We start from the raw sequence: 26182 nt of genomic DNA on the forward strand, positions 1-26182 counted from the left end.
ATTATGAGCAATTTTCACTTTTGTTTTTTCCTTTTTGATTATCTGATTGCTTTGTTGTTGCTGTTCTGAGCGTGCATTACTTTCATAAGCTTGAAAGTAAACTATTAAATTATTTTCATTTCTAGAAAAAAGAAAAAAGGAAACATTCAGACTTTTAGGATTTTTCTTATATGTGGTAGAGAGACTAAGGATGAGTTGACTACATCCAGAGGGAATAGATATTTTTCATTCATTCATCAAACATAATATATACCAGCCACAGCATTACATGATGAGAAGATAAATAGGACAAAGTTCTCATCCTTAAGGATTTCACAGTCCAATAGGGTGATCAATATGTAGACTAATAGCTATAATATACGTATAACAAGTGTAATATCAGACAAGTAAGTTAGGTGTAGTAGAGGCACAAAGAGGAAACAGTTCGGGAAAAGACATTCAAATAAGATCATAAAGGACTTAGAGAACAAGAAGGGAGTGCATTCAAGGAAAGAGGAATAGAATGTACCAAGGCAAGGAGGCATGAAATAGCACAGTGTGTATAGAGCATGACCTAGTTGCCACTTGAAAAAAGTTACTTGGCTTCAGAAATTAATAGATTTTCTTTAAAGTTCCAATAATTTTTTTAAGTAAACTGTATTCCACATGTGGAGTTTGAACTCACCACCCCAAGATCCAACAGTCACATGCTCTAGCTACAAAGCCAGCCAGGCACCCCAAAAGTCCCAATCATTTTTTTAAGATTTTATCCATTTGAGAGAGAGAGAGAGCAAAAGCAGGGGGAGGGGCAGAAGGAGAAGGACAAGCAGGCTCCCTGCTGAGTGGGGAGCCCCATGCAGGGTTTATTTTTATTTTTATTTTTTAAAGATTTTATTTATTTATTTAACAGAGATAGAGACAGCCAGCGAGAGAGGGAACACAAGCAGGGGGAGTGGGAGAGGAAGAAGCAGGCTCATAGCAGAGGAGCCTGACGTGGGGCTCGATCCCACAACGCCGGGATCACGCCCTGAGCCGAAGGCAGACGCCCAACCGCTGTGCCACCCAGGCGCCCCCCCATGCAGGGTTTAATCCCAGGACCCTGAGATCATGACCTGAGCTGAAGTCAGGTGCTTAACCAACTAAGCCACCCAGCTGCCCCCCAATAATTTTTAATATGGATTTTAAATAATCCCAGCAATGCCCAGATGCCAAAAGAAAGAATATTGTAAGAATAATGTAATAAGGTTGTCACAGACATATTTCAAAACATATTAATATTTCAAATTTACTACACTACCCTGATTTTAAAAAATGGTCTTCCATGGGGGAAGATATGGTCTTTTGTAAACCCTGGCTTCTGTTCTGTCTTGGCATGCAATGTGCTGCTTCTCTAAGATACTGACAAATCAAAACAGAGCACCTGAGTGGGAGCAGTGAAGTGAGTTCAATCCATCATCATGTTTACTTGATATAGATCAGGGATCACACTGCTGAAAACAACACAAACAACATGCTGAAACTAACAGATTTAGTGAAAAACTGTGTAGGTTAAAAAAAAGGCTTTTAACTTCTACTTAAAGCTCAGACAATGGATAAACGAGGAACTGCCTAAAGGGCAAATATATGACACATGACGAGCTCTGCTCATAGTGTGTCTTCCCCCTGAACATCAGCAAGGGAGGATTTACTGTGGTATCACCCCAACATCAGCAGCAAGTCCACTGTACCAGGGAACCAAAATAAACAAAATAAAGGTTTGGAAAGTTCCAGGATGATCATTTGAAACCAGCCTCACATAAATCCCACTACATTTAATGGGGCCACGTTTAATTGGGTCACTCTATAGAACAATGTGTAGAAGAGAAAGGCACCAAGAGCTAGAAGATGAGATGAACTGCAGTGCTGAAAACAAAAAATAGGGCAGAAACCTTGGGTTTTCTGCCAAGTCTCAAAAAAAAAAAATACATTGCAGCAGACTGTGCAGAGGCATAACCATCTTTTCATTGATTGCCAAGAATCTAAGTCTGGTTTTTAAAAATTACAAAAGGAATTACAACCCAAACATTAAGGAACAAGAACAATTATGTTTTATTTATTTTTAAAAAGATTTATTTACTTATTTTAGTGGGGGGAGGGGCAGAGAAAGAGGGAGAGAGAGTCTTTTTTTTTTTTAATGATTTTTTATTATATTATGTTAGTCACCATACAGTACATCCCTGGTTTCCGATGTAAAGTTCGATGATTCATTAGTTGTGTACAACACCCAGTGCACCATGCAGTACGTGCCCTTCTTACTACCCATCACCGGTCTATCCCATTCCCCCACCCCCCTCCCCTCTGAGGCCCTCAGTTTGTTTCTCACAGTCCATAGTCTCTCATGCTTCATTCCCCCTTCTGATCACCCCCCTTTTCTTTTTTTTTTTTAAGATTTTATTTGTTTTATTTTTCTATGTCATTAATTGGAATTCTTCTGTAAGAAACAATGGTCCCTTCTCCATTTGTTTCCTTATTCAATCATCTATTTATATCAGTGTGGACTCATGGATTTTTATAACATTTTTTGGTGTATAGTATCATATTATCATTATTTATTTATTTGTTTATTTTTAAAGATTTTATTTATTTATTCAACAGAGATAGAGACAGCCAGTGAGAGAGGGAACACAAGCAGGGGGAGTGGGAGAGGAAGAAGCAGGCTCATAGCAGAGGAGCCTGATGTGGGGCTCGATCCCATAATGCCGGGATCACGCCCTGAGCCGAAGGCAGACGCTTAACCGCTGTGCCACCCAGGCGCCCCCACCCCCGTTTTCTTTATCCCTTTCTTCCCCTTACCGATCATTCTAGTTCTTATGTTCCATAGATGAGAGAAATCATATGATAATTGTCTTTCTCTGCTTGACTTATTTCACTTAGCATTATGGGAGAGAGCGTCTTAAGCCGACTTCGCACTGAGCATGGAAGTGGGGCTCCATGCACACCCAAAACCAAAAGATGGACGGTTAACTCACTGTGCCACCTGGGTGCCCCAAGAATAATTATATTTCAAGAGGATATGTGAGAAGTGGTGGTTAATCAGTGAAAAATATTTTTTAAATCCCTACTATGTAAGATAATGGATATACCCATCTGTGCTACCTGCTAAAAAGAGAAAATAAAAGTGACAAAATCTGGGGCTCCTGGGTGGCGCAGTGGTTAAGCGTCTGCCTTCGGCTCAGGGCGTGATCCCAGCATTCTGGGATCGAGCCCCACATCAGGCTCATCCGCTAGGAGCCTGCTTCTTCCTCTCCCACTCCCCCTTTTTGTGTTCCCTCTCGCTGGCTGTCTGTCTCTCTGTCAAATAAATAAATAAAATCTTAAAAAAAAAAAGTGACAAAATCTGTGTTTACTGATGTTTACAACTAACTGGCCAGTTAGGATATACTAATGCGAAGGAATTGAGTAATGATGTGAAGCAGTATTATGCTCTATGACCATTGCCAAAATGGTGCAGTTTGTAGACAATACGTTCATGATTCAGAAGGGCAAAATATGAGCTGACCGGGAACTTGGAAGAAGGTCTCAGAGAGGACAGATTTATGCTGGATCTTGAAGAAAGTTTGCATTCTGATCTCATGTCTGCCATTAACTGGTAGAACAGAATAATCTTGAGCAAGTCACATTACTTCTATGCATTTTCATTTCTCATCTGTAAAATCAAAGTTTAAGATTAGGCAATCTCTAAATTTGCTTTCTGTTCTAAAATTTCACAATTCAAGAATATAAGAAAAAAGCATAAGGGTGAAATGCTTAAGAGAGCATTCAGAAAGTGTTTCAGACAAATCCAAAGAAACTGGGAAGAAAGAAGTGAGCAGTCATCGGAGAAGGGGAGGAGAGCCTAATGGTATGGGATCAAAACAAAATCACAGCCTACTCCATACTATCTGTTGACATAGTTCTACAGAAGGACATCTATTAAAAGTCTAGTAAAAGGCTGATGTGTCACAGCAAAATAAACTGTTATGATAGAAATCTAGAAAATATCATGGAAGCACACTAAAATAGTGATCAGTTCTACTTGAGAGCAGCAGGGAGTGGGAGGTGTCAAAAGAGTTTTAAAGGGGGTGGACTATTTCCCTCGTTGGGCACTGGTAAAGGAGGAAGAGACTAGAAGCTTCAGAAGAACTCTCTGCCTCTTCTGTATGCTCTGCACCTCCTCCTACCTACACTATCTGGCACATAGCAGACACTCAATGAATATTTGATTAATTAATTAGTCAATTAATTAATGCACACTCATGATATAAAGGCTTGAATAAAGCAGGTTTCCAAAGCTCAATGCCATGATGAGTTTTTTAAATTTTCATTTAAAAGCATTATTCACTTCATAATAACCTTTTCAATTAAGTCTTTTCTCAATTAACAATTATGTTAACAATATAATTGCGATTATGTGAGTACCTGAGAAATTTGTATTGTTGTTATTAATGATTGTTATTAATGATAAATACATTCATGAATAAATGGTAGTGAAAAAAGGAAGGAACTTGGGGAAGTGTTCCAATATGAAATAGCCAAAAAAGTGTCAGATACGTAATATAGCCTGGGAAGCAGGATATCCTTTGAGCTAGGGCATAGGGGATAGAAGGGAAAAATAAGTCTGGAGAGTCAGATAAAGGCTAGGTTACAGTCTACCAAAAATATGGGGGTCTGGGCCCAAGATTACCAATCTTTTGACTGTAAGAACTTCTTTTTTAATGTCATAAACTGTACAGATGACTATATGACAGTAATTATACTTTCAGTGTCCATTAGGAAAATATATAATGAAGCTTATAATGAAATTACTAGTAATTTTAAATAAGTTTTAATTTCATTCATCACAATAACATCTCAGAACTTTTAAAAAAGTAATGAGATTTTGTAAAATTATTTATTCAATATACAGACAAAGGTTAATGAACATATAGGTTTGTTCATGCCCTCCCCACAAACTGAGAATCATGCTATAGTGATACTAATAGTAATAGTAGCAGCATCTATTGAATACTTGCTAAGTGCCTATTCTAAGCATGGTACATACATTTTTTAAAGTTTTTATTTAAATTCCAGTTAGTTAACATACAGTGTAATATTAGTTTCAGGTATAGAAGTCTGTGATTCATCAATTACATACAACACCCAGTGCTCATCAAAGAAAGTCCCCTCCTTAATACCCTCGTCCACCTCCCCTCCAGCAACACTTTGCTTGTTCTCTATAGTTAGGAGTCTATTTTATAGTTTGCCTGTCTCTTTTTTCCCCCATGTTCTTCTGTTTCATTTCTTTTTTTTTTAAATTAATTAATTTATTTACTTGAGAGAGAGAGAGAAAGCACATGGTGGGGAGGGAGGGACAGAGGCAGAGGGAGAGAGAAACTTAAACAGACCGCATGCTGAGCATAGAGCCCTACTCAGGGCTTAATCTCATAACCCTGACATCAGAACCTGAGCTGAAACCAAGAGTCAGACGCTTAACTAACTGTGCCACCCACGCGCCCCTCATCTGGTTCGTTTCTTAAATTCCACATAGGAGTGAAATCACATGGTTTTTGTCTTTCTCTGACTGACTTGTTTCATTTAGCGTAATACACTCTAGCTTCATCCATGTTGTTACAAATAGCAAGATTTCACTCTTTTTGATGGTTGAGTAATATCCCATTGTGTATATATACCACATCTTCTTTATCCATTCATCAGTTGATGGACACTTGGGCTCTTTCTATAATTTGGCTATTGTTGATAACACTGCTATAAACATCAGGGTGCATGTGTCCCTTCAAATTAGTATTTTTGTAACATTTGGGTAAATACCTAGTAGTGCAATTGCTGGATCATAGGGTAGCTCTATTTTTAACTTTTTGAGGACACTCCATATTCCAGAGTGGCTGCACCAGTTTGCATTCCCACCAACAGTGTAAGAGGGTTCCCCTTTCTCCTCATCCTTGCCAACACTTGTTTCCTGTGCTGTTAATTTTAGCCATTCTGACAGGTGTGAGGTGGTATCTCATTGTAGTTTCCATTTGTAGTTCCCTGATGATGAGTGATGTTGAGCATCTTTCCCTGTGCCTATTAGCTATCAGTATGTCTTCTTTAGAAACATGTCTATTCATGTCTTCTGCCTATTTTTAAGTGGATTATTTGGATTTTGGGTGTTGCATTTGGTAAGTTCTTTATAGATTTTGGATACAAACCCTTTATCTGATATGTCATTTGCAAATATATTTTCCCATTCCATAGGGTGCCTCTTAGTTTCATTGATTGTTTCCTTCACTGTGCAGAAACTTTTTATGTTGATGTAGTCCTAGTATTTCATTTTTGCTTTTGTTTCCCTTGCCTCCAAAGACATACCTAGTAAGAAGTTTCTTCAGCCAATGCGAAGAGGTTGCTGCCTGTGTTCTCCTCCAGGATTTTGATGCTTTCCTGTCTCACATTTAGGTCTTTCATACATTTTGAATTTATTTTTGCGTATGGTGTAAGAAAATGGTCCAGTTTCGGGGCGCCTGGGTGGCACAGCAGTTAAGCGTCTGCCTTCGGCTCAGGGCGTGATCCCGGAGTCCTGAGATCGAGCCCCACATCAGGCTCCTCCACTATGAGCCTGCTTCTTCCTCTCCCACTCCCCCTGCTTGTGTTCCCTCTCTCTCTGGCTGTCTCTATCTCTGTCGAATGAATAAATAAAATATTTAAAAAAAAAAAAAAAAGAAAATGGTCCAGTTTCATTCTTCTGATGTTGCCTTCCAGTTTTCCCAACCCCATTTGCTAAAATGATTATCTTTTTTCCATTGGATATTCTTTCCTGCTTTGTTGAAGATTAGTTGACCATATAGTTGTGGGTCCATTTCTGGGTTTTCTATTCTGTTCCATTGATCTATGTGTCTGTTTTTGTGCCAATACCATAGTATCTTGTTTACTATGGCTGTGTAATATAACTTCAAGTCCGGAATTGTGATGTCTCCAGCTTTGCTTTTCTTTTTCAAGATTGCTTTGGCTATTCAAGGTCTTTTGTGGTTCCACACAAATTTTAGGATTGTTAGTTCTAGTTCTGTGAAAAATGCTGGTGGTATTTCAATAGGGATTGCATTAAATGTGTAGATTGCTTCAGGTAGTATAGATATTTTAACAGTATTTTGTTCTTCCAACCCATGAGCACGGGATATTTTTCCATTTCTTTGTGTCATCTTCAATTTCTCTCATAAGCATTCTATACTTTACAGAGTACAGATCTTTTACCTCTTTGATATCTTATGGATTTTGGTGCAATGGTAAATGGGATCAATTCTTCAATTTCTCTTTCTGCTGCTTTATTATTGGTGTATAGAAATGCCACAGATTTCTGTGTGTTGATTTTGTACCCTGCGAGTTTACTGAATTTATGTATGAATTCTAGCAATATTTTGGTGGAGTCTTTCTAGTTTTCTACACAGAGTATCATGTAGTTTGAGAAGAGTGAAAGTTTGACTTCTTCCTTGCCAATTAAAATGCCTTTTATTTCTTTTTGTTGTCTTATTGCTGAGGGTAGGACTTCTAGTACTATGTGTTAAACAACAGTGAGAGTGGACATCCCTGTCTTATTCCTGACTGTAGAGGAAGCAGTCTCAGTTTTTCCCCATTAGGGAATATATTAGCTATGGGGTCTTCCATATATGGCCTTTACAATGTTGAGATATGTCCCCGCTATCCCTACTTAATTGAGGATTTTTATCAAGAATGGATGCTATACTTTTTCTGCATCTATTGAGAGAATCATATGTTTCTTATCCTTTCTTTTATCAATGTGGCGTATCATGTTGATTGATTTGTGAATATGAAACTACCCTTGCAGCCCAGGAATAAATCCCACTTGACTGTTGTGAATTATTCTTTTAATGTACTGTTGGATTTGATTTGCTAGTATTTTGTTGAGAATTTCTGCATCTATGCTCATCAGGGATATCGGCCTGTAATATCTTTTATTGAGGTCTTTGTCTGGTTTTGGAATTAAGATAATGCTGGCCTAGTACAAGGAGTTTGGAAGTTTTCCTTCCATTTCTATTTTTTGGAACAGTTTGAGAAGAGTAGGTATAAACTCTTCTTTGAATGTTTGGTAGAATTCCTCTGGAAAGCCATCTGGCCCTGGACTTTTCTTGGGAGATTTTTGATTACTGATTCAATTACTTTGCTGGTTATCAGTCTTTTCAGGTTTTCTATCTCTCCCTGTTTCAGTTTTGGTAGTTTATATGTTTCTAGGAATTTATCCATTTCTTCCAGGTTGCCCAATTTTTTGGCATATAATTTTTCATAATATTCTCTTATAATTGTTTGTATTTCTGTAGTGTTGGTTGTGATCTCTCCTCTCTCATTCATAATTTTATTTATTTAGTTCCTTTCATTTTTTTTTTTTGATAAGTCTAGCTAGAGGCTTATCAATTTTATTAGTTCTTTAAAAGAACCGGCTCCTGGTTTCATTTATCTGTTCTACTGTTTTGGTTTGGTTTTTGTTTCTATGTAATTTATTTCTCATCTAATCTTTATTATTTCCCTTCTTCTGCTGGCTTTAGGCTTCATTTGTTCTTTTTCTAGATCCTCCAGGTGTAAGGTTAGGTTGCGTATTTGAAAATTTCTTGCTTCTTGAGAAAGGCCAGTATTGCTATATACCTCCATTTTATGACCACTTTAGCTGCATCCCACAGGTTTCAGACTGTTGTGTTTTCATTATTTTGTTTTTCATATCTGTTTCCAAATACTTGGGTTTTTAATTTCTTCTTTAATTTCCTGGTTGACCCATTCATTCTTTAGTAGGATATTCTTTTTTTTTTTTTTAAAGATTTTATTTATTTATTTGACAGAGATAGAGACAGCCAGCGAGAGAGGGAACACAAGCAGAGGGAGCGGGAGAGGAAGAAGCAGGCTCATAGCGGAAGAGCCTGATGTGGGGCTCGATCCCATAACGCCGGGATCACGCCCTGAGCTGAAGGCAGGCGCTTAACCACTGTGCCACCCAGGCGCCCCTATTTAGTAGGATATTCTTTAACCTCCATGTATTTGTAGTCTTTCCAAATTTTTTCTTGTGGTTGACTTCAAGTTTCACAGCGTTGTGGTTGGAAAATATGCATGCTATGATCTCAATCTTTTTGTACTCGTTGAGGCACGATTTGTGACCCAGTATGGGATCTATTCTGGAGAATGTCCCACATGTGCTTGAAAATAATATGTATTTTGCTGCTTTAGAATAAAATGTTCTGAATATATCTTTTAAGTCCATCTGGTCCAGTGTGTCATTCAAGCCATTGTTTCCTTGTTGATTTTCTGCTGAGTCGATCTGTCCATTGATGTGAGTGGGTGTTAAAGTCCCCTACTCTTATTATATTATTATCAATGAGTTCCTTTATGTTTGTTATTGTTTTATATATTTGGGTGCTCCCAAGTTGCTGGCCTAAATATTCATAATCATTTGATCTTCTTGTTGGATAGATCCCTTTATTATGATATAACATCCCTCTTCACCTCTTGTTAGTCTTTGGTTTAAATCTAGTTTGTTGGGGCACCTGGGTGGCTCAGTTGGTTAGACATCTATGGTCCCAAGGGCCTCAGACTGAGCCTTACATTGGGCTCCCTGATCAGTGGGGAGCCTGCTTCTCCCTTCCCCTCTTCCCTTCTCCCTGCTTCTGCTCTCTCACTCTCTCTCTTTCTCTCTCTTTTTTTTTAAAGATTTTATTTATTTATTTGACAGGATAGAGACAGCCAGCGAGAGAGGGAACACAAGCAGGGGGAGTGGAAGAGGAAGAAGCAGGCTCATAGCGGAGGAGCCTGATGTGGGGCTCGATCCCATAACGCCGGGATCACGCCCTGAGCCAAAGGCAGAGGCTTAACCGCTGTGCCACCCAGGCACCCCCCCTCTCTCTTTCTCTTAAATAAATAAATAAATAAAATCTTAAAAAAAATAGAATCTAGTTTGTCTGGGGTTGCCTAGGTGGCTCAGTTGATTGAGTGTCCCCAACTCTTGATTTCAGCTCAGGTTGTGAGATTGAGCCCCACTGTGGGCCCCGCGCTCCTCAGGGAGTCTGCTTGAGATTCTCTCTCTCCCTCTCCCTCTGCCCCTCCCCACTGTGTGCTCTCTCTCCTCTCTCAAATAAATAAATAAAATCTTAAAAAAAAATAAAATAAAATCTAGTTTGTCCAATGTAGGTATGGCTACTCTGGCTTTCTCTTGATGTCCATTAGCAAGATAAATGGTTCTCTATCCCCTCACATTCAATCTGCAGGTTTCTTTAGATCTAAAATGAGTCTTTTGTAGACAGCATATAGATGGGTCTTGTTTTTTTATCCATTCTGATACCCTATGCCTTTGATTGCAGCATTGAATCCAATTACATTCAGAATGATTATTGAGAGATGAGCTTAGTATCATTGTGTTACCTGCTAAGTTATTGTTTTTGGAAATTTTCTTTGTTCCTTTCTAGACTTTGTCACTTTTGGTCATTCTCTCCCACTCAAAGAGTCCCTTTTAATATTTCTTGCAGAGCTGGTTTAGTGATCACAAACTCTTTTAGCTTTTGTTTGCCTGGGAAACTCTTTATCTCTCCTTCTATGCTGAATGACAGCCTTGCTGGATAGAATATTCTTGGCTGCATATTTCTCCCATTCAGCATGTTGAATATATCATGCCACTCTCTTCTGGCCTGCCAACTTTCTATGGAGAGATCTGCTGCTAACTTTATTTGTCTTCCCTTGTAAGTTAGGGATTTCTTTTGTCTTGCTGCTTTTAGTATTTTTTCTTTATTTCTATTTTTTTGCAAATTTAACTAGCATATGTCTTGGTGTTGGCCTGCTTTTTTTTATTTTGATGGAAGGTCTCTGTGCCTCCTGTATTTGGATGTCTGTTTCCTTCCCCAGATTAGGGAAATTTTCAGCTGTAATTTGCTCAAATAAGACTTCTGCCCCTTTCTCCCCTCTCTTCTTCTTCTGGGACTCCTATCATATGAATGTTATTATGCTTTATGGAGTCACTGAGTTCCTTAAGTCTACAATCATGATCCAATATTTTTCTTTCCCTCTTCTCTTCAACTTCATTTTTTTCCATAATTTTATCTTTTGTATCATTTATTTGTTCCTCTGATTCTTCCATCCTGTGGACATTTCATCCAGTTGGTTTCATATCTCAGTTACAGCACTTTTAATTTTGACTGAATTAGTTTTTAGGTCTTTTATCTCTGTGGTAAGGAATTCCTTGGTGTCTCCTATGCCCTTCTCAAGCCTAGCTAGTATCCTTATGATTGTTACTTTAAACTCTGGGTCAAGTGTATTACTTATAACTGCTGTGGTTAGGTCCCTGGCTGTGACCTTTTCTTGTTCTTTCTTTTGGGCTGAATTCCTCCATCTTGGCTTTTTGTCTAGGTTTCTGTCTTCTTCTCTGTGTTAGGAAAGCCTGTTATGTTTCCTGCTCCTGAGAGTAATGACTTTATAAAGAAGAGGTCATATACAATCCAGGGTCTGGCACTTTAGGCAGGTTCTCTGGTGTATGCTGTATGCACTCTGCTGCTGTGTTTTGGCTGCTCTTTCCCTCAGATAAGTCTTCTGCAAAGTTTCTCCTTGCCTTCAGTAGGGAGTGTTTTGACCTTGTCCAGAATGTAGTGAGTTTTAACTAGGTGTGCTCTGGTCTGTTTGTTAAAAGAGACCTGATACTATTTCCACTAGAGCTGAAGATTTGCAGAACTCTAAGGTCAATAGATGTGGTGTGTGTGTGTGTGTGTGGTGGGGGAGGGGGAATGTTGTGCTGGCATTCTGGGGGAGGGACCTGCTGCTTTGGTTCTCAGGCAAGCATGCTAGAGAAAAGCAGCATCTGCAGAGTGCAGGGGGATGGGGTTGGTGTTAAGTGGTTTTTGCCTCCAATGTTGGTACTGTGCTGCTTAATGATGTTAGCTTATGCTGAGGGGTTGGGGAGAGAAATGGTGCCCATGGGCTCCTTTGTACCTGGACAGCAATGCCACCTCTTTCAGATTCGCTCTAAGAAAGGGAAACAGTCACTCTCAGTGTATCCCAGAGGATCGTCTGATCTGCCCAGACGATATGTGCCCTCCTTCTCCATAGGAGCACTGCATTGCCTGCTGATTCTACACCTGCCAAACTGTGGACCTCTAAAACTCCAGTCTTTGAGCCCTGTGGTTGTAAGAACTCACAAAAATCAGCCCCTCTCATTTTTCCAGTCAATGGCTTTGGGGAAGTGTTTTGCCATGTGCAATCCCCTGTGCTTTCCTCTCTGTCTGTCTCTCTCTCTTTCTGACCTCCCTCTGAGACCAGGGCTCCTCCCATCCATGGAACCCATGATCAGCTTCTCCCCCAAGACACATCTCCACATCTTCTACTTTCCACAATATGGCCTCTTCTCTCCCTCTAGTTATGCAGTTTGTTCTGCCCGTGCTCAGATTGATTTTGAGGGACCAGGCAAGCCTAGGGTCCTCGTACTACTCCACCATCTTAGCTTCTTCTCAGCATGGTACATATATTAACTCGCTTAGTTCCTACAACAGCTTTATAAGATAGGCATTATTATTATCCCCATTTGTGACAAAGTTTGTTCTTGTTTCCCTATACTTTTCCCCTCCTTTTTTTTTTTTTAAAGATTTTATTTATTTATTCGACAGAGAGAGACAGCCAGTGAGAGAGGGAACACAAGCAGGGAGAGTGGGAGAGGAAGAAGCAGGCTTATAGCGGAAGAGCCTGATGTGGGACTCGATCCCGTAACACCGGGATCACGCCCTGAGCCGAAGGCAGACGATCAACCGCTGTGCCACCCAGGAGCCCCTTCCCCTCCTTTTTTGTACTAAGAAACTGTAATTTTCAACTGAAGACATTGTTGGTGTAAGACTATATTTCCTTGCCTCCCTAGTCTCTGGGGGTGACCATGTGACTATGTTCAGATCAATGAGAAGTAAGTGGAAATACACGTTTGGAGAAGTCTTCTTAAAAGCTGAAGGTAGGTAGGTTGGTGTCCTTCTTCTTTTCTGCTTCCTGGATCAAGAAAGTCAAGTCTGGAAGTGAAGATGAGGTTTATACTGTAGGGATGACAACAATGAGCTTGAAGGAGCCTGCCATACCAGTCCTGGATTGATTGTGTCTGGATATATTTTATGTGAGAGAGAAAAAAAAGCCTATCTTGTTCAAGTTATTTTTCCACCTGATATGGAGCCAAATTTAATCCTAATTGATATGCCACTTTGGAAATGGGACACCTGGGATACTGAAGTTAAGTATCTTGCCTTATGTTACGAAAGTAATAAGAGGCAGAGATTTTAACTCACGCTTTCTTACTCCAGAGCCCAGATTACCTCTATAGTACATTCCATAGGAAATGGGTTTGACATAGGGAAATAACAAAAGTGTGTTCTCTTCACTAGTACTAGTTGTCAGTTGCCATAGGAACAGGACATTCCATTCACAAGGTAGTCCTCTTCAACTGAGGCATTTCTGAAGAGGGCTGATAATTGAAGGCTCTCTGTTGGCAGCACTCCAGCAGCTGGGGAATAAGTCCTTTATGCCTGAAAGGGGATCTGGGTTGTGCATGATAGCATCCACCTCCCATGCATGACATCATACCCCCTCCTGTGCCTGTGGACAAATTACTAATTGATCATAGCATTCTTCCTCACTTAGCCCAGATACAATTTCTCACATTTTTTTAATACAGTAATTCAGGAATTGTTACTAATGGACTGGAGTTAACACACAGTGTACTAGCCCTTTTCCCTTAGCTCTCCAAAACCTGATGTGGGGATATAAATGCCTGGACCCCTCTGACTCAGGACAATGCTGAAGGGCCTCCCCAGCTTCAGACTCTAGGTAGAACTGGCTGAGGCTTTTGCTGAGACTGCATAGCATTCCAACTCTCCCTCTGCCACTACTGTTTTCCTCTTATTATGAATCTCCATCTCAGAGCTTGTTTCCTGGGGAACACAACCTGCAATACAATGTCTTTATTCACTTATTAACTGTTCTTAATTGGAAGGAAGATACATTCCCAAGAATTAGAAAACTCAGTTGTAGCTAACATTATTTGTTTTGGTCTTCCCAAAATTCTTTCTGTTTTTTGATATTAGACTGACCACTGGCCATAGGGGAGTGTCTTATGCTGTGCCAATCATAATACCTTACCTCCCTGGCCACAGTGATGGATATAAGTGGTGTGCAATGATCAGGCTGGACAACCAGAATCTTTCCCTGGTGAATTTTGTACTGAAAGCCAGAATTCCCTTCTTCTCAGATCAAGGAGCTAGCAGGACGTGACCCTCGGAATGCTGGGGTCATGTTTCTTATCTGCAAAGAAAAGCACCATCTGAAGAAAGAAGGAATAAAGTCAAGCAGAGGGGAGAAATAGAAAGACTGAATCCTGGAAGCATTGAGTCCCCTGTAGATACCCCAGTTTCTGTTCCTTTTCCAATATTACTGTGAACTATCTTAGCATGCTTCTAAGATAAATATAATTTTTTGCTTAATGCAGTTTTGGCTGTTTTTTTTTTCCACTTGCGATGGAAAGAACTTGCTTACACATTTGTGTATTTTGTATTTCTATGAGCTGACACCTTCTCTATCTAACCTAGTCCTACCCAATGTCATTAATATTGAGGAATAATGGGGCAACTGGTTGGCTCAGTCGGTTGAGTATGCAGCTCTTGACCTCAGGGTTTTGAGGTCAAGCCCTACCTTGGGTATCGAGATTGCTTAAAAATAAACTGTTAAAAAAAATATTGGGACATCTGGGTAGCTCAGTTGGTTAAGTGTCTAACTCTTGGTTTTGGCTTGGGTTGTGATCTCAGGGTTATGAAATTGAGCACCACCTCAGGCTCCGTGCTCTGCACAGGGTCTGCCAAAGATTTTTTCCCCAACCTCTCCTGTGCCCCATTCCTGCCCCTCCCTGTTTTTTCTCTTTCTCTCTCGAATAAATAAATAAACAAAATCTTTTTAAAAAATAAATGTTGAGGAATAAGCTACAAAATAATCCACTCCTCGGCTCAACTGCAACACATAAAGTTTTTTTTTTTTTAAGATTTATTTATTTATTTATTTATTTAGAGAGTGCTCCTGAGAGAAAGTGAGTGAGTGGGGGGAGGGGAAGAGGGAGAGAATCCTTAAGCAGGCTATCTCTGAGCGCAAAACCCATTGTGGGGCTCCATCCCACAACCCATGAGATCATGACCTGAGCTGAAACCAAAACCCGGACCAGGCACCCCAGCACATAAAATTTTTTGAGTCAACATAAACTGAAGACATATGCCAAATAGTGTTCTGAGTTCAAAAAAGGGTCTGGATTGCACAAGAGAAATGAAAGAAAACTCCATTTAAACACAAAATTCTGTTATTCAAACTTGCTTGCCCCTTTATAATAGATGCTTACCCCTCAAATAAATCTTTTTTGTCTATTTAAAAGATTTTGTTTATTTGAGAAAGAGTGCGCATGTGCAGGGGAAGGAGCAGAGGTGGAGGGAGAGGGAGGGAAAGACTCTCTCAAGCAGACTCCGTACTAAGTGTGGAACCTAAGGTGGGGCTCCATCCTATGACCCTGAGACCATGACCTGACCCAAAACCAAGAGTCCAACGCCCAAACGACCGACCTACCCAGGCGCCGCTACCCCTCAAATAAATCTTAAAACATTATTTCTCTGTGATTATACTGCCTTTCCAGCTATGTGAACATACTTATGTCTATACATCATAACCTAAAAGATACCCCAAAAGATAGAAACTGATGATTTAAAAATACTTTTATTTTAGAGCAGTTTTAGAAATACAGAAAAATAGTGAAAATTGCACAGAATTCCCACATACTCCACATCCAATCTCTCCATTATCAATACCCTATATGAGCATGGTACATTTGTGACAATCAGTTAATATATTTTATTAACTGAAGTCCATATTTTATTCAGATTTCCTTCCTTTTCCCTTAATGTTCTTTTTTGTGTTCTAGGATCCTATCCAGAATACCACATTACATTTAGTAGTCATGGCTGCTTATGTTTCTTTTGCCTGTGAAAGTTTCTCAGACTTTCCTTTGATGACCTTGACAGTTTGTAGGATTACTTGTCAGGCATTTTGTAGAATGTGCCTCAACTGGAATTTGTGTGATGTATTTTCTCACAAATTAGACTAAACTTATGAGTTTTGGGGAGGAAAACCACAGAGTGCTACTCTCATCACATCATATCAAGGATATACTAATAACATGATTTATCAATGTTGTTATTAAAGTTGAGCACCTGGCTTAAGGAATTGACTTTTACTTCCATTTGTTTAATGCCTAACCATCTTTAGGAGAGCACTTATACAGTGTCTTGATGATATGTGGATTGGACTCCTTTAGTAGGGAGAATAGCTTGAAGAGGTAACCATCAAAATGTAATAAAAACTTTTTCCCTGGGTAAGAGTGGAAAGAGGATTGGCTTTCAAGATTCAGCCCTGCCACCTGCTAGACATGGAACTTTGGGCAAGTTACTTCTGCATCTGTAAAATGGAATAATGGAATAATAAGTACCAAATAGTTCTTTTAAGCACCTGCTGAAAAAAATGTATGTGAATGTGTTTTATACAATATTAAATTTTTACATGTCCCACATAAAAATGAAAACATTTTTGAAAGAGTGACATCTTAAGCAGTTAACACTATAGTTAATTTTCAACTGCTGGCTACATAGAGTAGGGCCAAAATGAAGTTGAGGAGAGGATACATGGGAAGGCTCATTATAGTCAACGATTTCCCATTTTTGCTTTGTTCCCTCTTGCCAAAGTCTGCTTGCCATTTGAGACTGGAGGAGATTTCTTTGATCTCATTATTTTTTATTTTTTAAGATTTTATTTATTTATTTATTTATTTATTATTTTAAGATTTTATTTATTTATTTGACAGAGATAGAGACAGCCAGCGAGAGAGGGAACACAAGCAGGGGGAGTGGGAGAGGAAGAAGCAGGCTCATAGCCTAGGAGCCGAAGGCAGACGCTTAATGACTGAGCCACCCAGGCGCCCCTGATCTCATTATTTTTTTTAAAAAATATTTTATTTGTTTATTTGAGAGAGAGAGCACATAACAGCATGAGCAGAGGGGGGGACAGAGGGAGAAGAAGACTCCCTGCTGAGCAGGGAGCGTGATGTGGGGCTTGATCCCAGGACCCTGGAATCATGACTTAAGCCACCCAGGTGCCCCAATTTCTTTGATATTATGAATCCAGAGCAAAAGGCTCAAGTTTGATGTGAACTGAAGATGAGTAATTTTGGTGTTACTTGTTTTTCTGTATCTATGAGAGAGAAATCATCACTTCTTGAAGGTGCAATAATTCTTCCAGGCTACTGTGGGACCATTGGACAAATAACTTCATTTTTGAAATGGACAGGAAGCATAGAATAATTATTCAAAGATGACAAGTCTTCCTGCCTCAAAACCATACCACTCTGATTTGAATGAAAATACCAAAGCTTTTTTGTTCTTGGGATTTTATGCTCATGGAAGTTCTCGAACCTGAAGTTTGAAAAATAAAGCAACTCCATCTCCTTAAACAGGACAGAGCCAGTAACTTCCAAAAATTTTTATGTCAGGACAAAGGAAATCTGCAGAAAAAAACAAAAGAGGTAGGAGCTTTTTCTGCATCATTGTGATTAATGCTGAACATACAGCAGTGGTTAGCCTGGTATAATGCAAAAAGGAATGAAGTTAGAGAACAGTGATCTGGATCCAAGCCCAACTCTGTCTTAAACAAGATATGGGACTTTGAGAAAGTTTCTGGAACACCTTTGTGTCTTGGGTTCCTCATGTGTAAAACTGTGTTGAGAGGATAACATGAGATTAGGCATGCAAAAATAATTTGTAAAAGAGGTTATTTCTAACCCAGTGTGCTAGCTGTCAGTAACAGCATTAGTTACCATTCACTGAGGGCAGCTTCTGGATTTTCTTTCTATTTGGAAGCCCGGCTCAAGGCAAAAGCAGCAGTGAGTTTAAGAACAGAACTCACACATTCCAAAGTTCTTCTCTTTCGTGAAAGCAGTAACCTTGGAAACCAGGCTGGCACCACCCCCTTCAGTCATAAAGCTTAGTTTCTCTTGATTTTTCTCTGTAATGTTTGGGGCACCGCTATATTATGGTCTTTTTTGTTTCCTCTCCATATCATTAGCACAAACGAGAAAATCTTTTTACGGAATCAAGTACAAAACCTTTCTAGTCGCCCTTCTGCCCGCAGCTCACCTACTGTTTTCCCTAGAAAACGGCCACAGCCGCAGATGTCCTCAAAGACAAAAACTCTCACGAGAACTGGGTTAGGACGGGCACTCCCTAAACCCCGGGTCCAGGGAACCGAGAGGGTGAAAACTGAAGGGACTGCAACTCAGGTACCAGAGCTAACACAAAGCGCCAAAATTAACACAACACTCTGCCCAACAGCGATAACACTCGCGAGATAAGAATGCAAAGGGCGAGAGGAACTCACTTTCTCGCGAGAAGAGGGGGCGTCGGCGGAAACTAGGCAATGGCCCCCTAAGCGACCCGGACCCAGCCAATGGGCGGGGCCAGATTTAAATCCGCCCCCTTCCGGCACCTTTCCCCGCCCCCCAACCCTGAGGTGTTGGGCCCGGGGTGCGGGCAGCTGGGTTCTCCTGGTTCCACCCGGCTGGTGCAGGGTCATTTTCAAAGCGTTGGGAACGCGCTTTGGCCGGATTTGAGGAGGGGGGGCGGGGAGGGGCCTGCGGCTTGCGGCCCCGCCCCCTTCTCCGGCTAGCCGGCAGGCAGATTGGCCCGCCTCCTCCTTCGGCCGGCCCTGGGGCCGCGTCCCCCAGGCAACTCAGCTTCTGAGGCCTGAGCTTCTGCCCGCAGGTGCTGGCGACGAGGCCCCAGGGCACAACCTACTTCGACCCCATGGTGGGTTTTGGAGCTAACCGGCGGGCCGGCCGCCTGCCTTCCTTCGTGTTGGTGGTGCTACTGGTGGTGATCGCGGTCCTCGCTTTCAACTACTGGAGTATCTCCTCCCGCCACGTCCTGCTTCAGGAGGAGCTGGCGGAGCTGCAGGGCCAGGTCCAACGCACCGAGGTGGCCCGCGGGCGCCTGGAGAAGCGCAATTCAGACCTCCTGCTCTTGGTGGACTCGCACAAGAAACAGATCGACCAGAAGGAGGCCGACTACGGCCGCCTCAGTAGCCGGCTGCAGGCCAGGGAGGGCCTGGGGAAAAGATGCGAGGATGACAAGGTAAGGACGAGCCCTCTCTTCTCAACCCCCATAGTTTCTTTCAACCCCGGGGTGGGGGGGGGGGTTAGCCCTCCGCGGCTGCTTTTATGCCTTCCAGAATTGCAGCCCTGGAGGCTCCCGTTACCGCCAACAACCCTGTTTCTGTCAGACTTTTCCCGGTTTATCACTGCCACGTTCTCCAGTCCCTGCCAGACGAAACTGGCCGTAAGTTCTGGTTCTGCAGAGTGGCCTGTGTGGGGATGCCGCCTTTTCTCCAAGCTCAGCTGCTGAGCTGGCAGTAGTAGTCATCTGGCCTATGTGGCAGCCTTAGGTTTACAGATACACAAATCTGGAGACTGCCAGATTTGGTGTTGGTATTGTTACCTTATCCATATTCCGTGCCTACTGATCAATATTAATTTCTTTAATTAAAGAATGGGGCCACCTCTAACTCCCGTACTTACGTATTTTTTAAGCTGTATGACTTTTCTTAAACTCTGTAGGTTGATATGTTAAGTAGTTGAAGAATCAGATGTTACTACCTTTTTTGTGATCAAAATGTGATGATAAATGGGCTCTGGAGCCATATATGAGCCACGCTTGTGACTTGGACATAGTTAATACAAAATTATGTACTCAATTGGAATTGTTAATGAAGTTAGCCAAAAAGATAGACTCTATAATTATGTTCTAAGCAACAGAATTTCATGTCAGTGTCCTTGTTCTTGAGAGAAATAAAAATGAAAATTTTCATGCTCAAGTAGCTCTCAGGGTTGGTGTTTTATGTAAATGGAAAGCCATACAAAGTTTAAATTTAAAAAGTTGAAAGCTAGATTGTAACTAGACCCACTACTGAATAGTCTTTTTTTCTCACTCACCAGCATATTGGAACTACATTATTAATTTATGACTTATGCAACTTCTGGTGGCATAGCAGAGTTGTGAAAATTTCTGGGTGGGCTAAATAGATGCCTTTCTTCTGGACCCTTCTATGGTAGTCTTCACACTTTTTGTGTGTTCCTGTTGTAATTGTAAGTTTTTATTTTGTATATCAAAATCATTTGTACTAAGTCATTATAGATTAAAATCTCCATGAGCTCCAGCTTCCTTATTGTCATCTTCCTCCACCTGATTTACTTCATGTGGATTGGGGCCCTCAGGTAATTGTTGCTCTGTAATCCTCTCCTTTCGCCCAAAACATAGACATCCTCTGAGAGGAGCAACACATCAGCAAATTTATACACATTAATTCGAAAGACTGAAAAATTCTCTTGGGTGGAGTAGTATGAAATTTTGGAGTGTTAAAATAAGGTCTTTAGATTTGGCTAGGCATTGCTATTCAAATTCTCTCCAATCTAAGAGGAAAGATAAGTTTTCTCTAGTCATTTATACTCTGGGTTCCATTTCTTCCATCTGCTGGTCTGTAATTATGTTTCTTTCAGTATGTTTTCACTTTTACCTTCATTCAACCAGGTACAGGTGTCCCCCATTCTAAATTTTTTTCATTCCTCTAAATACTGCCTTTTCCCAACCAATTTCTTTTCTTCTTTTCTTTTTTTTTTTTTTAAGAGTCATTTTCACTTAAGGATGTCTTTTTTGTTTGTTTAAGATTTTATACATTCATTTGACGCAGAGAGAGAGCACAAGCAGGGGGAGCAGCAGAGGGAGAGGGAGAAGCAGGCTCCCTGCACCTCCGCCGGGCTCAATCCCAGGACCCCAGGATCACAGCCGAGCCGAAGAAAGACGCTTAATGGACTGAGCTACCCAGGCGCCCCACCAATTTCTTTCTTTTAATTTCACTGCTAAACTACAATTATGGGTAGTCTAGAAATGTTTCATCCACTTCTTTTATCATTTCCATCCTAATCTTTTTTTATTATGCTTTCCATCCTTCTTTCCCTGCCCTCTTCTGAAGTTGTTCTCTTAAAGGTCACAAGTGACAGTTTTCCTAGTCCAATCCAAAATTTTTTTTATTATGAATTTATTTAATCTCTCAATAGTTTTGTTCTCTTGATTGTCTCTTTTTTTTTTTTTTTTTAAAGATTTTATTTATTTATTCGACAGAGATAGAGACAGCCAGCGAGAGAGGGAACACAAGCAGGGGGAGTGGGAGAGGAAGAAGCAGGCTCCTAGCAGAGGAGCCTGACGTGGGGCTCGATCCCATAATGCCGGGATCACGCCCTGAGCCAAAGGCAGACGCTTAACTGCTGTGCCACCCAGGCGCCCCTTGATTGTCTCTTTTTTAGAAACCATCTCCTTTCTTGCTTCTATAATGTTGAACTCTTCAGATTGCTTCCTACCTTCTTTACTATACTCTTTATTGGACTTATTTGTTTGCCTCCAGCCCCCTAATAATGGACTCTATCCTTGGGCCTTTGCTTCTCCTGTAGAATAGTATTTCTTAAAATGGTGTTAAACAGAATACTCTCTTAGGAATTGTTTATAAGTGGTCAGGATTAAAAAGGAAAACCTTTTTTTTTTTGGAGGTAAATGTTAAACATTATAAGTGGAATATAGTCGTCTTGGAGTTCATAATGCCTGCTAGCATATAAAGGCTCTATTGATAAATAAACCTGTTTAATTTTAATTAATTTGATCACAGATTACTGTTTTCATGGCCTACTTGTTATCATGGTAGAAGAATCCAGCAAAGCACACTAGTTTGGGAAATGTTGCTGTAGGTGTCTTAACTACTTTTGTTTGGATAATTCATGCAACTGGCTCACAAATCTAAATCTCTTACTTATATGTCAGTTCCATATTTTGAGCTAGCTACAGCATCTTTGTTGGAGTGCTTGTGCATGTTTGTTCTTGGGGTTAAGGAGGGGGCTTTGAGCTGCTAATAGAAAGGGTAGTTTTGGTGTAGAGGAGCTATAGATGAAAGGTCTCTTTTAGAGGTGTTTCCTTTATTGCTGCTACTCCCTTGATATCTGGGAAAGTATATGGTGGCTTAAAAAACATTTCAAGCTTCGAAGCCTGCAGTACAGCTTAGAATTCTTTTTTTTTTTTTTTAATTTTATTTATTTATTTGGCAGAGATAGAGACAGCCAGCGAGAGAGGAAACACAAGCAGGGGGAGTGGGAGAGGAAGAAGCAGGCTCATAGCGGAGGAGCCTGATGTGGGGCTCGATCCCATAACACCGGGATCACACCCTGAGCCGAAGGCTGACGCGCAACCGTTGTGCCACCCAGGCGCCCCACAGCTTAGAATTCTAACTCAGTTTCTAGCTATGTGATGTTGGGCAAGTTATTTAACTACTTTTCGTTTATTTTCTCATCTGTAAAATGGTACCTACCAAGGTTTTGTTCAGATCTGAGATCACATATATGGAAATGTCAAACTTGACATATTACAAATCAGATTGCAGAAAAAACAAAGCCTAAGGCTTTATTATTTTCTATAACTGGTGTAAAAATCCCTCTGGGTGGTGATAGTGTTGGAGGAAGGAGAAGTAAATTAGACAATGAAAAGTGTCTCGTTCATTTTAAAACAGACTTGTTCCTTTAATGTATTCTCTTAAGTAGAGGCCGTGCCTTTTAGGGTTTTTAACCATAGACACTGGTGGTGGCTTGCTCAGTGTCCATTCATACCCCGTTCGTTTTTGTAGACCAGCCCTATTTTGTCTGGTATATATCCTTCCCTTTGTGGCTCAGGGCTAAGTCCTGGTTGGTCTAAACTGATTATGATAATTTCATTTTTCTTCCTGGTGATTAATTTAGGAAGGGGCTTATGATGTGACTGGTGAGTTGTGAGGGGAAGTTTTCCTTGTTCCTTAAAAGAATGGCACTTGGATCTCTATAGTATTCTTACCCAAATCTAAAAATCCCCAGTCTAATCATGAGAAAGCATCAGACAAATTCATACTGAGTGACATTCTGCAAAACGCCTGACAAGTGCTCTTCAAAAGAGTCTCACTTGGGTGCCTGGGTGGCTAGGTTGAGCATCTGCCTTCGGGTTAGGTCATGGTCCTGGGGTCCTGGGATGGAGCCCTGCTTCAGGCTCCCTGCTCAGTGGGGAGCCTGCTTCTCCCTCTGCCCCTCACCCCCCTTGTGCTCTCTCTCTCTCTTTAAAATAAATAAATAAATAAATAAAATCTTAAAAAAAAAAAGACAAGCCAAAAAACAAAAAAAAAAAAAAAAGAAAAAAAAAGAAAGAATCTCATTCTTCTGAGAAGAATAATGTCTCTTCTGTCAGATGTTTTTCCTTCTGCATGTGATACCTGAAATGGAGAGTGCAAGAGTGCCAGGAGAGTTAGCTAAGGAATGGCTGAGGCACTGAAGATTATAGAGTAGAATATTGACACTTGTTATGTGAGCTAAAAATTTTCCTTATTGTTTAAGTCAGTCAAATTGAGATTTCCTTAACTGCATCCTAAGGTGTCCTATTAACATTCTCATTGTCATGGTAGTCTGAGGTGTAGGTTAAATTTTATATGTTCCCAAGACAATGTGGGCAGTGACCTCAGCTCTGCATGTGATTTTGGGGGTCTTCAAGAGTCTTTATGTTAAGCATCAACAGTGGTGTTTGGATGCCTGACTAGGTACTTCTTTTACAGCCTTTTGGAAACCATGATCCTATGGAGGCATCACCCCCTGTATACCAGCCTCCTTCCAATAGATGTTTCACACCAAAAATCCTTTTGCCCTGCTGAGCTCTTTTAGTTAGGATGTGTGTGTAAGAGGTGTTGGCAAGGCAGTCCTTGCTCAGGCTGTCTTTTTCTTTTCTTTTTTTAAATGAACTTTTAGGGGTACCTGGGTGGTTCAGTCGGTTGAGCAGCCTACTACTTGGTTTTAGCTGGGGTCATGATCTCTGGGCCTCTCAGGGTATTGGGACGGAGCCCCTCCTCAGGCTTCACGCTGAGTGGGGAGTCTTCTTCCCCTCTTCTTCTGCCCCTCTCCCTGCTCGGCCATGGCTCTCTGTCTCTCTCTCTGGAATAAATAAATCTTTAAAAAAATTAAATAAACTTTTATTTTACAACAATTTTAGATATATGAAATTACTGCAAAGATAGTACGGAGAGTTTCCGTATACCCCACACCTAATTTCTCCTGTTATTAACATCTTACATTAGTATGGTACATCTGTCATAATTAATGAGCCCCTGTTGATACATTATTATCAACTAAAGTCCATACTTTATTCCAGTTTTCTCATTTTTTCCCTAATGTCCTTTTTCTGTTCCAGCATCCCATCCCGAGTACCACATTACATTTAGCCTCATGTCTCCATAGGCTCCTTCTGGTTATGATAGTTTTTCAGGCTTTATTTTTGATGACCTTGACAATTTTGAGGATTACTGATCAGATATCCCTCAATTGGGATTTGTCTGATGCTCTTCTCAGGATTAGATTGGGATTGTGGTTCTTACGGTTTTTGGGAAGAAGACCATGTTAGTGGTACATCTCTCAAAATGACTTATCACTCTTGATGTTAACCTTGACCACCTGGCTTGAGGTAGTGTTTGTCATGTTTCTCTACCATAAAGTTACTCTTATTTCCTCTTTTTCCATGCTGTACTCTTTGGAAGGAAGTTACTATATGCAGTCCACACTTAATAAATGGGAGTTATACTCTTAACTCCTTAAGGTCAGAGTATCTGTATAAATTATTTGAAATTCTTCTGCATGGTTTTACCATCATTAATTTATTTAGTCTTTTATTTATATTAGTATGGACTCATGGATATTTATTTTATACTTCACGTTATAATCCAATGTCACTTTATTTTTTTGCTCAAATTGTTCCAACTTTGACCATTGGGAGCTCTTTGGATTGCCTCCTGCATCCCTTTGACAACACCCATTGCTGTGACATGGCCCTTCCTTACTTTCTGGCAACACAAGATGCTTATCTTGTGTATTTCCTGCCCCAGTCCTGGAATCAGCAATTTCTCCAAAAAGACTTGGTTCCTTTTATTGGAAAATGATGTTAGAGACTAAGGTCTAGGTACTAGGTGTGCTACTGTCAGGCTAGCTTTGGAAGTCTAGGAATCCCAGCTCCAAAAGCAGTCAGAAAGGTGATACTGGACTTCTTCCAATTTATTATACTGTCCTGTCATTTTCAGTCGTTACCTCTGTTTCCTGGGCTGTTAGAACACAGAAATAAGGAAGCTGGGGCGCCTGAGTGGCACAGCGGTTGGGCGTCTGCCTTTGGCTCGGGGCGTGATCCTGGGCGTTATGGGATCGAGCCCCACATCAGGCTCTTCTGCTATGAGCCTGCTTCTTTCTCTCCCACTCCCCCTGCTTGTGTTCCCTCTCTCGCTGGCTGTCTGTGTCTCTGTCGAATAAATAAATAAAATCTTAAAAAAAAAAAAAAATAAGGAAGCTTACGTTGTCTGGGGAAGTAAGAAGCAAGCCCCACTTCTGTCGGTTTCCCCTATATTTATCTTATTTTTTTCCATCCTTCTAAAGGAGTTCCCCCAGAGTGTTATATTAGTTTGCTAGGACTCCCATAGAAAAATACTACAGACTGGATGGCTGAAAACAACAGAAATTTATGTTCTCAGAGTTCTGGAGTCTGGAAATCCAAGGTTGAAGTGCAGCAGATTGGTTTCTTCTGGAGCCTCTCTCTTTGGCTTGCAGATGGCTGCCCTCTTGCTACTGTTATCACATGGTTGTCCTCCTTCCCTCCCCCCCACCTGCTTTGCACACAAATCCTTAGCATCTCTTCCTCCTCTTATAAGGACACCAGTCATAATGGATTAGGGCCCCACCCTAATGACTTCATTTTAATTTAATCACCTCTTTAAAGACCTTATTTCCAAATAGGTTACATTCTGAGGTACTGGGGTTTGAGACTTAAATATATGGATTTTTGGGGAACACAGTTCAGCCCATAAGGAGGGGGAATCTATGATACACACAATGCCTTTCTTTCCTCTTTCTATCAGAAGGGACCTTCCTTCTGTTTCTTGTGTGTAGGGCATTTCTCTTATCTGACCTTGAATTCTTCCTAGTATATCTTATATTAAAGCTGTGTGATCCATATGAGCCAAGTCAAGTTCTTGATAATTAAAA

General features: G+C 40.6%; 1 protein-coding gene across 2 annotated transcripts in view; it reads left to right on the plus strand.

The window, feature by feature from the left end:
* Positions 1-18533: 18533 nt before the first annotated feature.
* Positions 18534-26182, plus strand: part of GOLM2 (golgi membrane protein 2) — a 108306-nt gene continuing 100657 nt past the window's right edge. For both annotated transcript variants that reach the window (XM_026479836.4, XM_026479837.4), the window contains exon 1: positions 18534-19187. In XM_026479836.4, the coding sequence (XP_026335621.1) occupies positions 18861-19187 (327 nt within the window). In that variant the 5' untranslated portion in view covers positions 18534-18860. The remainder of the gene's footprint in view (positions 19188-26182) is intronic.

This window comes from Ursus arctos, unplaced genomic scaffold, assembly GCF_023065955.2.
Source record: "Ursus arctos isolate Adak ecotype North America unplaced genomic scaffold, UrsArc2.0 scaffold_36, whole genome shotgun sequence".
Classification (NCBI taxonomy): Eukaryota; Metazoa; Chordata; class Mammalia; order Carnivora; family Ursidae; genus Ursus; species Ursus arctos.